The sequence below is a fragment of the Corvus moneduloides genome, chromosome 3 (genome assembly GCF_009650955.1).
Source record: "Corvus moneduloides isolate bCorMon1 chromosome 3, bCorMon1.pri, whole genome shotgun sequence".
In the NCBI taxonomy this organism is placed as follows: domain Eukaryota; kingdom Metazoa; phylum Chordata; class Aves; order Passeriformes; family Corvidae; genus Corvus; species Corvus moneduloides.
Window position 1 is genome coordinate 113,787,246 of NC_045478.1, and position 17,786 is coordinate 113,805,031.

The 17,786-nt window shown below is 43.8% G+C and overlaps 1 protein-coding gene across 1 annotated transcript; it reads left to right on the forward strand.

The window, feature by feature from the left end:
• Window positions 1-2,243: 2,243 nt before the first annotated feature.
• LOC116441710 (transcription initiation factor TFIID subunit 4-like) lies at window positions 2,244-6,432 on the forward strand. Its single transcript, XM_032103931.1, has 2 exons — window positions 2,244-3,043; window positions 6,254-6,432. The coding sequence occupies exons 1-2, from the start codon at window positions 2,244-2,246 to the stop codon at window positions 6,294-6,296; spliced, it is 843 nt and encodes a 280-aa protein (XP_031959822.1). The 3' UTR covers window positions 6,297-6,432.
• The last annotated feature ends 11,354 nt before the right edge of the window (window positions 6,433-17,786 follow it).

Here is a 17,786-nt window from a genome sequence, read left to right on the forward strand (position 1 = left end):
ATGCTTGCTCTGCTCCTTTAGATAAACCCGGACCCTGCTATGTTATTTGTCTTTGTCCCTGGAACCCTTCATGCGTATGGGTGCATTAAACTCCTCCCATGGAACCCCACAAGAAGACATCTTTGCCGTCGACCCATTTTCTGGAGCTATCTGTGCGTGTGTGTGTGTACATGTTTGTGAGTGTGTGGTGGTCCTGCCTTGGAGGACGCTTTTGGAAGGTCGCAGCACCCTCACCATCCAGCACCACAAGCTGCCGCTGCAACAATAAGGAAGTTTTTTACAATGAGGGCAGTGAAAATCTGGCCCAGGTTGGCCAAAGAGGGGGTGGATACCCCATCCCTGGAAACATTCAGGGTCAGGTTGGACAGAATGCTGAGCAACCTCCTCTAGTTGAAGATGTCGCTGGTCTTTCCAGGGGGTTTGGACTAGATGAGCTTTAAAGGTCCCTTCCAACTCAAGTGATTGTTTTCCCCCTGGCTCAGAGCCATGGCTTCAGCTTGAAAATAACCTGTACCAACACACACAACAGGTGAGAGGCTCTTTTCCACACACTGCTAAAGCCCATATTTAGTTGCTGGTGTTTTTGTGACTGCTAGACAACTCTGGCAACTAAAAGATTTATCCCAGTGAGTAACAGATGGCTCATCCAAGGAAGGCATTTTTAATAGCTAATACATGGTCTAAGGATATGGCAGGAAAATGCACATCAAGATCATGCATCTAATCCCATACATAGCATATTTATACCGCAGAGACTTAGAGCAATTCAAAGGCTATCAGCTTTATTAACAAGTAACAAAGTGTATGCAGATAAAAAATTTCTAAATAACAAATTCTGTGTGGGACTGTGTCCTCATCCCAAATCACTCCCTATAAAATTTTCTTGTTTTGAAGAAAGGTTACGTGTTTCAGAAACATCTATTACAGGAAGTTCTGTGTGTTCAGAGAGGGTGCCCAGGTTTCCTCCTGTCAGCTTTCCCTGGTAGCAGGAAAGAGATTGCCTGCTCTCAGTGCTAGTCACAAAAGAAATCAATATCCTGAAAAAGAGAGTTAAGAGGAAAGATGTTTTCAGATTACCGAAGGATTAACATTCTTTTATCACCCTCCAGAGGTAAATGAATATGCTATACACAGAATATGCTATAATATACGCAAAGTACACCATAATATATTCAAAGGATTCTGGAAAAGCAAAAGGTCTTTTGTCTTTTGACTCCTTTTGCATAGCTCAGATAATTTGTTCCTGCCTTGAATTCTTAAAATTAATTAGACCATACCTCCTTCTCTCTTAATTTCAAAGAATTCCTTTATCTCCCTTTTTTTTTTTTTTTTTTTTTTATTCCTACAATCCAATACCTGGATTGGTTAGTCATATGTAACCCTTTATCCTTAAACAATTCATAATCCCACATGAAAAGGATGACTTAGACTGAGGCTATGCAGTACACTTGGAGAACTGCTGACTAGAAAATGCCAGTATTCTGCTTGAAAACTTCTGGCAGGGAAAAGACTTCCAGAGCATATTGCTTCCTTCCTGCTATTATCTTATCTGACTACATAGATCTGGATTCTGCAGCAGGGAATTATGACACTGTGTTGCTCATTTACATCAGAGCAGTATATCCAGTATATCCCACATAGCAAGCAGGAGAGCAGGAGCTGCTGCAGAGCACCTGCTTCCTGGTAACAAAAGTACTCAGCCAGTGAATGGCCAATTTTAAGCGACTGAGGGAAGGCAGGCAATCCAACACCACCACTCTGATGTACACACAGCATATTATGTTCAGCCCATTGTTGTGGATGCTAAAAAGCAGGAGCAGAGGAATTTTCCAGCTGCTGAAGCATTTTGTGAAGTTTTCCTTTCTCATGCTTTAGCTGAGACACAGTGAAAGACGGTTTTGTAAACTAACTCTATCTTGCACCTGCACGGTCTTGTTTTGGTTTACCGAAGAAAATATTTTGAAATAGGCGTCATAGCATTCAGCCAATCACTCTGGGAGGTGTATAGTCAAGCAGCCAATAATGTCATTTCTTTATTGCGAACCAAGTTATATAAACGAGGTGATAATTAATTAAATAATCCCGTTTTATCCTGGAACTCCGTGTGGTGATTCTCGCCGTCCCTGGGGGCAACAGCGACATCTGGTGACCGGCTGGCGTGTACTGCAACCGCAGCCTCTCAGAAGGTTCGTGCCAGACCGCGACTGGCCCGGCCCGCCCCCCGGGGCTGCGCGGAAATAGACATGGAGCATAAATCCTCCAAAGAAAGCACGGTACTGTCCGCATTCGAGTCTGTCATACAGACCGCAGGAGCTAATATAAGTGATGGGGATTTTTCAGCTCAGGGGAGGACGCAGCAGTGGCCATGCTTCCCGATATCAGACTTTCTCGGGGAACAAATCTTGGCAGTTTTGCATAAGATACTACAACGGCTCGATGTGCAGCAGGAAGTGTTGCAACAGCTTGCAACGTCTGGGTCCCCGCCAGAAACGGCAGCGGGGCCTGCGGAGCTACGGGCGGCGCCGGCCGTTCCGGCCGCGCTGTTGACCGCGGGGCCAGCGGCCGCGCCGCCGGAGCTGGGACCAGTCGAGTCGCTGGCGCCGGGCTCGTCCGCGGAGCTACGGGCAGCACCGGCCGTTCTGGGCGCACGTCAGACTGCGGAGCCGGCGGGCCCGCAGCCGGGATTGGCTGCGCTGCCGGGGCCAGTCGAGCCGCCGGAGCTCGGCTCGTCTGCGGAGCCGGGCGCGGGGCTGGAGGATTCGGAGCCCGCGCGAGGTGCCTCAGCCGCTGTTCCGGCCCCTGCTGCTCCACCCCCCGAGGTCCTGGCTGCCGCTGCTCCAGCCTCCGCTGCCTTAGCCGCTGTTCCAGCCTCCGCTGCTCCGCCCTCTGCAGCCCTAGCCGCTGACGTCACCACTCCGCCCGCTGGCTCAGAGTTGGTACGCCAGTCTCCTGGGAGATCATCCAGCACACCCGTGGAGAATGATGCAAGGAGCGTTACCATGGAAACGCCTGCTCTGCGGCAGGACTCCGGGGCGGCGCTCAGGTGCAAGCAGCGTTCAACGCGCCAAGTCCGCAATTGTCCAGACTGTAAAGTAACTGTCCATCCTAGAGATCCGCAACGGTTCTGGGAACAGGTTAAAAGGGCTGCATTGCAGGAGGGACACCGGGAGTTGCTAGAAAGAACTGGGATGCCTGGCGGGCAAAAGGCATCTGAGCGACCTGCTACCTTGTCCCAGAGTAGTGTGCAGGCAGATCAAGGCGATGTAACAATACAGCAATGTAGTGATGATACAGATGGAATTGTCCGGGCTTTTCCGGTGCAGAAAGCTCTGCCTAACTCTGGTCGGACTGACAAACATGAGTGTTTTGCTTAGAAAGTGATTCAGGACTTGCAAACTAAGGTTGCTCAGTATGGATTAAGTTCTCCTGAGGTCATGCAGATTCTTAGAGTATTGAATACTGATATGCTCTTCTCCATATGATATTAAGCATTTAGGTCAGACGTTATTTCAACCTGTACAAGATTCAGTTTTTGAAGCCAATTGGAGAAAGATGGCTGAGAAGGCTGTAGCTGGGAATATGGAATTGCTTCAAACTGATCCCAGGCATCTAGTTCCTGTGGATGCTTTTATGGGACTCAATAACTATTGGGACCCTGATGTTCAGGCTACCTGGCATTCTCAAATCCTGGAACAGATTCAAAAGGTTGGCATGGCAGTTCTTATAAAGAGCTTAGATACAGCTGCTCCTATGACGATATGTAAAAATATCTCGGGGGCAGAAAGAGAACTTTTTATCTTTTTTGGAAAAGATTGCTGTAGCCTTGGAAAAGCAGGTTGAAGATGAGACCATGAGGCAGCTGTTGTGCAGACAGCTAGCAAGAGATAATGCTAATGATAAGTGTAGAAGGATCATAGATGCTTTGCCTGGAGAACCCACATAGTTATATATAACAATATATATAATAACACAAATGGTTGATGCCTGTGCTAAGGTGGGATCTGGAGAGCATAAATCTGCTTTAGCAGCAGTTCTAAGACCTCTTCAATTAAATTCTGGTGGATCAAAAAAGAGACCTAAGGTTGAGAGCACGCAGAAACAGCTTAAACAAAGGAAGAGAAACAAGGAGAACAGGCGAGTTGTTAGTCAGGGTGGTGGTAGCAGTCTGGTAGAATGGTGGCTGCAGTCCTCCCGAAGTGGCGATCCTGTAGAAAAAGGGTCTGCTCCTCCTCAGAAGGTCCAGCGGTGGCTATGTAGCTCCTGTCCTCTGGAAATCCAGTGGGAAGGATTGTCTCTGGTGTTCAGTCTCAGATGCAAAAGATGTGGCAGGCCAAGTCATTCTTCAGACTACTGCCAGTCTATCTATCATGCCAATGGTCAATCTCTGATACGTTTAGGGAAATTGACCAGGAATGCAAAGGCGAGTCAAATATTTCCTCAGGGCATAGCTCCTCTGAGACAGGCCTACTCAGCCAGCTTAGAGCCGGCACCCACACACGGCCGGCGTGGATGTGCACGCCGTAGCAACAGTCAACTTAGAACATTGAGGAAAAAAAAAAAAGGGGAAGAATCTGAGTGGCAGGTGCTGGAAGGCCATGAGTCAGGCTCAGCCCAGCTGGTTGAACTAAGGGCTGTTGCCGTGGCTTTTCAGTGGTTTTCTCAGGTTCCTTTGAATTTGGTCACTGATTTTGCTTATGTAGCAGACATAACTCAGTGCTTAGATTGTTCGCTTTTGAAGGAAGTGAATAAAGTGGCTCTGTTTTCACTATTGGAGACCTTGTGGAGTGCAACTGAAGCTCAAGTGCGTCCGCATTACATTTTGCACATTCGAAGCCACGCTAATTTGTCAGGTTTCATAACAGAAGGTAATGCTAGGGCTGATGTGCTGGCTAACCCTGCCTGGGTAGCGCCTCAGCCTGACAAAATTGCACAAGCTAAAGCATCACATAATTTCTTTCATCAAAGTGCGCATACCCTGCAGAAGCAGTTTCATTTGACACCAGCTGAGGCTCGGGACATTGTCAGTGCTTGCACTGACTGTCACAGACTTGCTGCACCTCTGCCATCAGAGGCCTACAGGCCTTGCAGCTTTGGCAGATGGATGTAACACACATTCCTGAATTTGGCAGATCCTGAATTTGGCAGACTTAAGTATGTGCATGTGTCTATTGACACATTCTCCTCAGCTGTGTGGGCGTCTGCTCGTGCTGGGGAGAAAGGCCGCGATGTCATCGCCCATTGGAAACTCTTTCGCGATTTTGGGGGTATCTTCTTCCATGAAAACTGAGAATGGCCCTGCCTGTATCTCTCAGAAGACGCTGCAGTTTCTGCACCTATGGGGTGTAAATCATACTTTGGGTATTCTGCATTCTCCTACTTGCCAAGCCATTGTTGAACACGCTCATTGTACTAGTTTGAAAACAAACTAGTGGGAGACACCAAGTCAGAATAACAATTTAATAGGGAAATAAAAGGAGGGGGAAAGAAAAAAGAAATAAAAGCGGATAACACTGGGTTAAACTGACAGAGTTAGGATACAACCTGGCACCCTGTTAGTCAGGGTGGTGGTAGCAGTCTGGTAGAATGGTGGCTGCAGTCCTCCTGAAGTGGCGATCCTGTAGAAAAAGAGTCTGCTACTCCTCAAGGTCCAGCGGTGGCTATGTAGCTCCTGTCCTCTGGAAATCCAGTGGGAGGGGTTGTCTCTGGTGTTCAGTCTCAGATTATATCCACAATGGGATGCTTGGTTCCTCCCCCTGGGTGGAGCATCTCACAATGGGGTAATGAGTCATGAGGCCAAGTGTTGATTAGGCTCATTAACAGAAGATAGTCCAGAGGGAGTTATCTCTGAGACATGCGGCTGGACAATGATGGGCCATTAGGAGAAAGATAGTCTGGGGGGAGGAGGCAAGGAAACACTGCCCCACCTGATTTCAACAGCTCATGAGGATGGTAATAGAATACACTGCAACCCAGGACACTCATGGTACTTTGAAGCGTGTTCTGGAGAAACAAAAGGGGGAATGTATGGATAAACCCCACAGACTAGAAAAAGTGTTACATACAATTAATCACCTTACAGTGCCACCAGATTCAAACAATCCTGTTATTTTGAATAATTTTCTTTCATTGCAGTCTGCAGGCGAGACGCACCTGCCTCGAGTGAAAGTCTGGGTACAGGACCTCCTCACTAAGAAGTGGGAAGTCCCTCATGAGCTCATTGCTTGAGGTCATGGGTATGCTTGCGTTTCCACAGATACTGGGGTACGATGGCTACCTGCAAGATGCGTTCGTCCTGACCTGTGGCACCAGAAGCACAACACGCAACCTCCAAGGCAACCTTCAAATGATGACCAGAATGCAGATCATTCCAACAGTGAAAGTTACCTTTTTGGGAGGAAAAAACCCTGAAATAAAAGGAGTGTTGAAAACACAGAGGACCCCACGTTACTGCTCTCTTTCAGGCTTCTCTCCAGTGCAGCAGGTGCTTTTCCCCATTGAGTTCCCTATCGGACATTCCTTCACACAGTGCTGTTTGTCCTCCACGCTGATTCATTGTTCAGCTTTGGGCATCATCAGATCTCCTGATTTAAATGGCAATCCCTTCCAAAGAGAGGCCATCTTACATCAATATTGGGCTTTGCAGGTGCAAGGCTGTGAAAACAAGGCAAAAACATTGCCAGCGGTTTGGGAGAAGGTTACAGAGCTTTGGGCAAGAGACTGGATTTTGATTTGAAGGTGGAAGGCTGGTGGTGGAAGGCTGGTGGTGCAACACTAGCACTATATGAAACAGCTCCTTTAAGGGATATTTCTGAAGCAGGCAGCACACCCACACACAGATGGGTCAAGATGTGCTATAGACTATTTTAAATGTGAATGAAGAGTCTTATCCTTAAAGTCACATTTGCAAAATAAGCTGAGATCAGTAGACGTCTCTGTATCACCCTTTGTTTTCATTGCAGTGTTCCTGCATAGCAAGAAGGTGAAGGAAGGGTAAAAGGACTGGAAGTCTGTGTCACTGTTTTTACAGAATGTGTCACTGACTTCCCAATAAAAGCTCAGCATTGCAGCCTGGCAATGTCCCCCAAGTCAGTCTTCAGGCTGAGACATCCCTTTAGCCTACCTCTGCTTCCAGTTCAGTTTGTCATGCAGCAGACTGGCTGTCATATTACTGAGAAAAGAGCTTGAATGCATATTGTAGTAGTTCTTTCATGCTCTTTGGCTAACTAATTGCTGCAATGCTCCTGGGCCAAATTCAGAATAACCTAATGCAATGTCAAGAAAAGCAATCACTTAACCAAGATGCGTTGCCCAAATAAAGCTTGTCTGCTGCAAATCCTTGCAACCATTAACATGACACAAAGTTCTTCCTTTCAATTATTTCCTCTGTGTTAATGAAACCCATGTAATAATGGACCTAGGATTGTAGACACCAGATATGATTTCAAGATTGACACACTAATTGTATTTTGCCATATGCTGCAAAACAACCTATAGCTAAAAATATTGAGGATAGATGAAGGCAAGTACTTTAAACCTAACACTCAATAACACTTAATAAGCTACCCGTAACTATTAGTTGTAAGCCAAACCATACTGGCCTCTGAGAAAGGATCCTCCTCTTCTACTCCTCTGTGAAGTGTTTCAGATATTTTGTAAAAATACAATTTTTTTTGAGTAAAATGCACTACTGTGCATTATCAGGGACAATCATCCTTTCAGAAATGCAGCCTGCTTACTCACAGAATACTAATGTGTTTCCAAAACCCTTTAAACTCAGTTTTTTGACACACCATTAGCTTTGTAATGGGAAAGCAAGCATGGTCTCATAGTAATCACAAGTTCTGTATGACAGTGTCCATCTATATATACAATTAATAGAAGGTGCACTAGTTACTGAAGTAACATTACTGAAGTTTATGGCACAGTATCCAGGCTGCAATATCTAAAAAAGAAAGCTTTGGGTAGAACTTATGTGACCTTAAAGGAATACTATTCAAATCAAAAGGATCAAGCCTTTATTGCAATATTTACAATGTCTGCTGTATCAGAGGTTATGTTAGGGATTTTATTGAGGTTATTTGCCTGTATAAAGGCCCAAAGATTGGATTCCTAAGCATCTCTGATATGCTACAATCGACTGCAACAATAATGATTTATTTTTACAGCAAATTAGCATTACATAGCCAAGTATAATTATGTAGCCACCTGTGGGGTATGCCCAGCCCCTGCCCTGGAGGGATGTCTGCTGAGATAAGAAGATTGCATAATCGCCCAGCAGGACTCCCTGGAAAGACAACCACTTCTGTAGTCATGGCGAGAAAAGTCAGACCCAGAATCCTCTAGGAGACCCTATGCAGATCCCTTGTAACCCATTGGCCTTTACCCCCTGGCACCCATCCCCTGTGTCCCTATAAAAGCAAGCCCTCTGCCCCTGCGAGATACAGATTCTTGCCCCTAGCTCTCCTTCGCTGGAGTACGGACCAATAAAGCTACCTTTGTGCGGAACCAGCTACTCGAGCCTCTCATCTCCCTCTGGTCTGGCTTGGCCTGGAGGCTGCCCTGCAGAGCTGAGCTGAAATCACGAGCTGACAATCAGTAAAGAGGTGACAGTCTCTGCATGGGCCCTCCTAGCTAGCAGCTGAGGGAAGACACCGGGCCTCGGGAAGGCGATTCCTTTCGGGACCGTCTTTCTGGACTGGTCACCCCTTCCTAGGTCAGAGCCACTGACCCCTTCACCAGCCATAATAGCCACCTGCGGAGAGAAACAATGGACTCTACATGATTCAATGTGAATCAAGCAGAAGCCATTTTATTGATTAACTACTGTCCCTAATATACAATTCTTGATTTCCCTAGACACGATCATGTATATTTATTATTGGTTAAGGCCTATTTTCACATGCTACTTTATGCTTTATGATTGGCTCTTGTATGTGTGTCACATCATCTGTTGTGTATGTCACAACTGTCCTTCAGTTTGCATGTTCTTATCCTTTTCTTCCTTTTTCTCAGGATTATGCTTCATTGCTTGTTCTTTGTTCACATCCTCCCCAACGCTGCTTGTTCCTTTCTCACAACCTCCCTATGGACTCTTCCCCTGTGTATGTGCTCAAGTCCTTCTGTTTTACATGCTCTGGGTTTTCTATTTTATGGCTGGTTCACGATATGTCCATTTTCTAGTAAAAACATGGTTTCCGCATTTCCCCCTTTCTTTCCTTGAACCAGCCATATGCTATGCATTGATTTCTGCACCATTCTAGAAATACAAGTGATTAAACATGGCAAAACAATCAATAAACAAATAAACATGCCCACAATTGTTTGATAATATCTTTCAACCACCTAGTAAGCCAAATCCTTCCAACCACCTGTCTAGTCCATGTCCTGTCATGATCTTTTTCATGTTTTCCTGTGTTTCCTTAAGCCTTCTATGGATGGATACAGAATGATCAGATAAATTCATACAACACATTCCCTCAAAGTCCTCACAACCATGTCCTTGCACTAGCAGCAAAAAATCAATAGCAGCCCTATTCTGTAATAATGCATGCCTTACACTGTCTGCATCAACTAACATGTCAGTGATAATATTCAATGCGATGTTTAATTGTCTGGCCATCCAGCAAGCCAGCTTTTTAAAGTTACATAAGGCTCTGGCTGCAGCGACACCTGGTGTTAATAAGGAAGTAATAACTCATGATGGTGTTGACCAAAACTGAATCTTTTCATTACATTCAGGACCTAACTGAGACACACTTTGTCGTGATTGTTGTGGTTCTTTGTAAAGTTCCATACAGTGTGATTTAGTAGGTCTATCTTGGAAGGCTTAAACAAAATAAGTTTTCCCAAAAAACATGGTCCCCCTGTCACTCGTGACTGTATCTCTCGCCATGCTCGATCTCCACATATTAAAAATATGCCAGGTGGTAGCCGTTTAGCTGTATCATTATTCCAAAGAGCAGCAGATGGATTGTTTACTTCATGCACAAATTGGCGTGGGCAAAATAAATACTCATTCTGCTGGTACCCTATTTTCTGAGTTAGTTTGATTTGGAACACATTGATGGTATTCTGGTGCTTTGGGTGAGATGTTTTGGAAATAGCCATAATTTATTTCCAGGTTTTGCTGTCTGGTTCTATTAAGACACGCCAGAACACTGTAAACATTACCAAATTCAACACAACTGCAGTTCTTTCCCATTGAGACTAACACTGTAAGTTCTTGGGGCTCTATTGAAGTTGCATTAAGTGCCAAAAGCAAGTCTTTAGTACAATTAGCTATGGCTCCTGCTTCTTGTGAGCTGATAATGTAGCATTAAGCATTGTAGCATTACAAGTAGCAGGAATTGGTCTATTTATATAGCCCTTAAATCGTTCAGGGTTAAAGTCAGGTATGCTTATCAAGCAAGTATGAATGGATCAGCTGGCATAGCCATAGACAGACAAAAGGAACCCTGCTTAGTAACAGCAAAAATAACTGACACATTGTGTCACGGCACTACTTCCAGAATATCATGTGCTTTGACTGCTGTCATAAGGGTTAACAGTAAAAATGTGATGACTGAAATTTTCCCACTGGGCCCCATTTTTCCTGCATTCTCTCCTTCCAATGCGTTAAAAACCATGACCAGTCATTTTCAGGTACCCACCAATCTTTAGCCTCTTTTGGCACAGGAATCTTGTTCCAACACAAAACTTGTTCTACTCCTACTTTACGTTCCTCTGCAGTATGTGTTTCTTTACAATTTTTCATAACAAGATCAATACTACTGCAATACCATCTTGCATCACAAGTTAAGCATACACGCAATACCCACGGTTTAAAATTTCCACAGTCTGAATCAGGACATTTGAGGTGTAGCTGACGTGAGACCTCAATTTTCAGCATCAGCACACAGGTTGGGGTTGCTGTCTTTCTCCAGCCATGGTTTCACCCACTTTGCAGGCACCCAGTATAATCCCGTGTCTGTGGAAACACATGCATACTCCCTTCCCCAAGTTAGTAATTGCATTGGTCCTTCCCATTGCCCTGTAGCCCCATTTTTTACCCATACTTTCCCACTATCGCGTGGAGTTTCATTTAAGTCCCCTTTTAGTCCTGGCCCATGTTTTACCGCAGGAGGAACAAGACTATCACCTGGGATATGTAGATAATTCATTACATAGACAGCTTTTTCCAAGCGGGCTTGAGGCGAAAGGGACAATTCTCCCCCTTTTTGTTTGTGAAGCAATTGCTTCAGGGTATGATGGGTGCATTCCACAATAGCTTGCCCTGTGGGAGAATGTGGAGTCCCAGTGATAGGAACAATACCCCATAAATTGCAAAAGGTGGCAAAATTATGACCGGTATAACCCAGGCCATTATCAGTTTTCAAGGTATGTGGAATCCCAAGGGCAGCAATAGCTGTGCGTAAATGTTTTAGAACATGTTTCGTGGTTTCTCCTGTTTGTATAGTGGCCCATACTGCAAAAGAAAAACAGTCAACAGACACATGAATAAATTTAAATCAGCCAAACTCTGGAAAATGCGTTACATCCATTTGCCATAATTTCAAGGCTCCAAGTCCTCTCGGATTAACTGCTGTCCCCAATGGCTGATGAAGTTGTTGACAATCACTGCAAGACGCCACAATAGCTTGTGTATCAGTCCAGGAAATGTGAAATTGCTGGTGCAGGACCTTTGCTGATTGATGAAAAAATTGATGCAACTGCGCTGCTTCTTGAAATTTATTTCCTGCAGGAGCAGCCCAGGCAGGACAAACTAAATAATCTGCTCATGCATTGCCTTCGGCTAGGCTACACTGTAACTTAGAATAACTACGAATATGAGTAACAAAATAAACACAGTGTCTTTTTGATAAAGCAAAAAGCAAGTGGTGAAAAAGCAAGCAGTGAAAAAGCAAATATAGGTCATGGTTATTCAATTCCTTTAACAATGCACGTTCTAAGCGACAAGTTACTCCTACCAATAAAGTGAATCACATACAACATTAATTGGCTGATCATTCCATTTTTCAAATACTACTGCTACTGCCAATAACTCTAAGTACTGAGTGGCTGTTTGTTTCATGTAAAACTTCCTGTTTCCACTGACCTTTCTCTCTCCAAACGTAAGTAGCCTTCCCAGTTTTGCCACTGGCATCAGGGAAAATCGTTATTCTATGAACCGGCTTAGAAGAACAAAGGGATTTTGAAATTATCTCAGTATTTGTTACAAATGTGAGCATTTTATGTCCTGGCGTATAAACACTGAGTTTATAAACACTGTAAACTCCAAAGTAGCAATTTGCAAGTCTCTGCTATGTCTTAGCATCCAATTTAAATATACTCTAGTTGTTGGCACAATAATTTCTGCAGGCTCTAAACCAGATATTTCTATTACCCAGTTTTGGCTTTTCATTATAATATGAGCTAATAATTCCACAGGTGTCATTATAGTTTTCTTTGGTTGTGCTGGCAAAAAGATCCATTCCAATATACACAACAGATCTGTCTGTTGGGCCCATTGAAAATAACTGCAAACACATATTTTTGGCTAAATATAGCTACTGCAATATTCAAATCTGGATCCAGTGGGATGTATAGCCTTGTACAATTTTTTTCCCAATATTTTCAAGAGCCTTTTGTGCTGCTTCAGTTAAGTTTTGAGGAGCATTAACACCCCCTCCTCCTGACAATACATGTAACAGAGTTTGTAAATCTGAATTGGTGATACGACATATTGTCCACACCCAATTAATATCACCTACTATTAAAAAATAGTTAAGGATTTTAATAGTAGGGTTTAACTCGATTTTCTGTAGCCTCACTGTGGTTTGATCTATTATTGAACCCAAATATTTCCATGGTGGCATCTGTTGTATTTTTTTCTGGTGCAATAACCAATCCTTTCATTTTCAACTATTGTTCTAATTCTATAATAATTTGTTCTCTGTCCAATTGCATTCCTGCAATCAAAAGATCATCCATATAATGATAAACAATTAATTCTGGATGCTGTTGCCTGAATGGTGTCAATGCCCAGGCCACAAAAAATTGGCACATAGTAGGGGAATTTTGCATACTTTGTGGCAAAACGGTCCATTCATATCTCTTGTAGGGCTCTTGCTTGTTAACAGAGGGAACAGAAAAAGCAAAATTTTCACAATCTTCTGGATGCAATGGAATGGTGAAAAAACAATCTTTTAAATCAATTATCAGTATTTCCCAATGTTTTGGAATCATACTGGGGGACGGTAATCCTGGCTGAAGTACTCCCGCGTCTTCCATTACCTTATTTACTTCCCTTAAATCATGTAACAAATGCCACTTGCCACTCTTTTTAGGAATAGTCCTTGTTTCCCACATTTAAAACAATGCGGTCTTTTATCTCCCTGACCTTGTTTTACAAGCAGCTTTACAGTCACGGCAAATGCTTCAGCCATTAAAATAGCATTTTCTGCTGGCGTCCCGACTTTTTCACACACCTCCATCATATCTACTATTGAAGCAGTGCAAGGGAGTGCCATCAGAATTCTTCTGCATGCCGAATTAGCATTTTGAACTGCTAGAGACATAAGTACAGAATCCCTTGCTGCTTCGGGAATGCCGGACTTTTGAATACTTTCTCACAATCTATCCAAAAAGGACATGTATGTTTCGGTTGGTCCTTGTGCTACTTTAGTAAAAGGTAGCACTATTTTGCCATCCTCAGGCATTTGCCTCAGAGCCTCTCAAGCTGCATGGGCTGACTGACGTAAAATCTGTACATTCATTCGGCTCTGTACTTGAGCATCAATAAACGTGCCCGTTCCTGTTAGCATTTCTACAGATGCATATTTCAAAGGATCACCATCATCCCTGTATAAGTTAGCTACAGCAGCTTGTTGACATAAATCAGTCCACTTAGACTTCCACAATATATATGGCATCCCTGTAATTAATAATTGCATTAATTGTTGACAATCATAAGGGCAAAGAATATTGGACCCAAAGATGTTATCAATGACTGTGTGAAAGGATTTTGCAACCCATAATCACAAACTGATTTTCTAGCTTCTTTAATCACCTCCCAAACAAAAGGTGTCCAGTGGTTAGGTTTCTGGCCCCTGCCAGGATCTCTGCCTCCCAACACTACTGGAAAAGCCCCAGGAATAAATTCTCCCTCTATTATGGCATGCTGTATAACTCCTTTCCAGCATTTCTCAAAATAGCTTGGCCCTGACCCATCACTTGGCCCTGATCCACCACCCTCTCTCTGTTTTCCCTCTCTCTTCTGTAACTCTTCTGTTTCCATTTCCTTACATCGAATCTGCTGCAAACAATCCCAGTCTGACTCTCCCCCCAAACCCTGAGTTACTTGCTTAAGTCTTTCCTCCTGTCTGATGTTTCTTATGTCATTTTCCCATATGGTCTCTCCCACTCCGCGTTCTGTTGTTCTCGTAATTGCTGTTCCGTAATTGCTGTCGGCCGTGCACGCTCCTGCTCTTCTATCTTCCAGAGTATCTCGAGACCCCAGTCTGCTGCAGGCAGCGGTGGTGCGGGAACAGCACAAGGTGGCAGAGGTGGAAAAGAAAAGTCTCCCCCCGGAGGGATAGGTGGCAGAGGCAGATACTCAGTGTCAACTTCCATAGGTGCCGCCGGAGGTGGCTAAGATTGTGTTGAGGCTGTAGGCACAGCAGGTACCTCCTCAGGGACACTTGGATACGGTAAGGGAGGTTCAAAAGCCGTGATAACAGGGCGTGCTATCGGGGCTGCCGCAAATGCCCTGTGTGGCCTCATATGAAAGCAGCTGCCCGCTCTGCTTTTGTATCTTGCAAGGTCACATAAACTAATTTCCACACTGTAGCCAAAGAACGGGTTTCCTTATCCCCGTTGCTAACAGCGTCCCACAGGCAGTCACCTACTCCCTTCCAAGTTTCTAGATTAAAAGCTGTATTTGGCTCGGGTGCATAGCCGTTTTGTTGGCACCATAGCAACAATCGTCTCAATGTGGACTCCTCATATTTCACCCCTCTCATAGAGAGTATTTTTAACAGTAACCTGACTATGGCCCCTTCTTCTGCAGAAACCTTCTGCCCCATAGCTGCACCGGCTGTTTACCTCAAGGGTATCCCATTGCAACGTCTCTTGATAAATCCCAGAGCTCCCTTGCTCCCCTGGCTCACAGCCCAGCTGCGCCAGAATCTCCAGCCGGTCTTCTCTGTCCAGGCGTCTCCTCCACTTCTTTTTGAAGTATCACATTCGGGGTCACCATCTGCAGAGAGAAACAATGGACTCTACATGATTCAGTGTGAATCAAGCAGAAGCCATTTTATTGATTAACTACTGTCCCTAATATACAATTCTTGCTTTCCCTAGACAAGATTGTGCATATAGGTTAAGGCCTATTTTCACACGCTACTTTATGCTTTACGATTGGTTCTTGTATGTGTGTCACATCATCTGTTGTGTATGTCACAACTGTCCTTCAGTTTGCATTTTCTTACCCTTTTCTTCCCTTTTCTCAGGATTATGCTTTGTTGCTTGTTCCTTTCTCACAACCTCCCTATGGATTCTTCCCCTGTGTACGTGCTCGGATCCTTCTGTCTTACATGCTCTGGGTTTTCTATTTTATGGCTGGTTCATGATATGTCCATTTTCTAGTAAAAACATGGTTTCCACAGCCATCTGGGCTTTTGTCAATTTCTTACCCTTGTAGGAGTGGTCTTACTTGCTTCTTGATAGACATGTTGTTCTGAGACCAAACTGCTAGGGAAATAACCAACTGTCCCCATATGGTCTTCATACTGTTCTCCATAAACCTTCAAGCAAGGAGATGTATAATTAGATACCTTAAAACACTCCTCATCTGGTTTGAGCTGGTTTATCACTTAGTCAAAAGGAGTTACCAGTAGTGTTCTTAGTCTGGTTTTCCATTTCCTAGGTTCTAATCAGCTGGCACGTGAAACTAAGCATTGACAGAAGTTCTGATCTAGGCATACATTTTTTGAGTAAATGAATACTGCTTATAGTTTATCTGGATGTTTTTTGTAAACACAGCTGATCTTTATCTTTGCTTCCCTTAAATTTAAGACTTTAATGGCCCCTGAGATAAAAGCTTTCTCCTCCACCATTTTCATAAACAGCCACAGAAATTAACTGTTGAGCCCTTCTGTAAAGGTTCAGTTCATAATTACCATATAGCTATTGAAGATATTTCATTTTAAAAAAGAAAAATATTAAAGCCCTTCAAGTCTCCTCAACCAGTTTAAACATTCACTTTTAAAACTAAGTTGCTGCTTTAAGCCCCACAAGAGCTCAGCATTTGCATCCATGTCTTGACAGTAGTGCGTTAATCTACTTCCAGTTTGTTCATATACACAAGAATCAACTCTTATACTTGCAGCCCAGAATTCTCCAGAGTCTTTTTCATTCATTAGTTTTGAATCAACATAAATCAACTGTCCCTTCTTAATATTAATGAACCTGCAGTCTGAAGCAATATAATCCTCTTCTGCTCTGGCAAGGGAAATGGTGTCTGGGAGGGAAAAAAAAAAGGCAACAGAAGAATGAGGTGGATGAATTTAAATGCATACATACTTTTACAGAAATATAAATACACATGACCTTGTATGTATACATATAAAAGTAGGTTATCTTGAAACAGTAAAAGTCTTCAAGAATTTGTTCTGTGCATTTTTCTATTCTCCAGTAAGCAAAATAACAGCTTAAGATGCCATTTCATCAGTGAAAAGTTATAATCCCTCTCTACAATTTTCACTTAAGTGAAAAATGTCCCTTTACAAAACCCTCGGCTGTGGCTGCGGTGCAGACGAGGGCTGTGTCCCATTTTTCAGTAAAACTGCATGTGACATTCTACACAGCCACTTGACAAGACAAATATATGACAGAGCTAAATAAGCAAAGTAGTTTTCCCTGCACCTCCACCATTATTTTTGAGACTGTTTTGTCCTCAAAGTTAAAACAAATTTACTTACAGACACAGTCATCAGCAGCACACAGCTTCTTGCTGATAAGCTTCTCCATAAAAATTCCAGTTGCAAGAGGACACATTAATCTGAGACACAAAAGTAAAATCATCAAATAAACACTTTGTGTCATTTTTCTTTGCTGCAGCACTTACTGAGTGTGGGCGAGGTCCAGCAATCCCCATCTTTTATGGAAGAGGCAGACACCTGGACAAACACACCGAGCTAATAGGAAGGGGCTGTGGTGACATTCCATCCCACCAGAAGAGCCGTAGGCAGGGGGAAAACCTCAGGGCTGACTTATGAAGCTGAATCCCCTCCCAAAGCCATTCTGTATTAACATTTCAATCAGCAACTGTATTACTTAAACATGCTAAGCCCTCCTAGAGTTGTCCATAGCCTTAATCGTGCTTCAGGCAAAGTCTGAGAATGAAAATTAAGTCAGACCCTGGTAGGAAGCAAATGATATTACATCCTTCTTAATCCTCCTGTCCTTAATTTTCCCAAATGCTCACTGGCAAGCACAATCTGCCCTGGACCAAAAACCCTCAGTGGCAGAGATTCCCCTGTTCCTGTCTACAGAAAGGACCTACTGGGACGATAGCAGATGGATGCAATGTAAACAAACAATTAGGGAGCTGCAAGGCAGGAAAAAGGCTTTGCAAGTCAGCAATTAGAATTTGAAATCTAAGAATTCAAGCACTGTGTACTTGTACAGGCAAGATCCCTTCCACAGGGAGATGCAGTCAGAGCAAAACACAGAGGTCATGCCAGGACAGCAATCATTTCCCTTTTCTTTACCTAGCTGACCTCGACTGAGGGTTTGCAGGTCCAAGA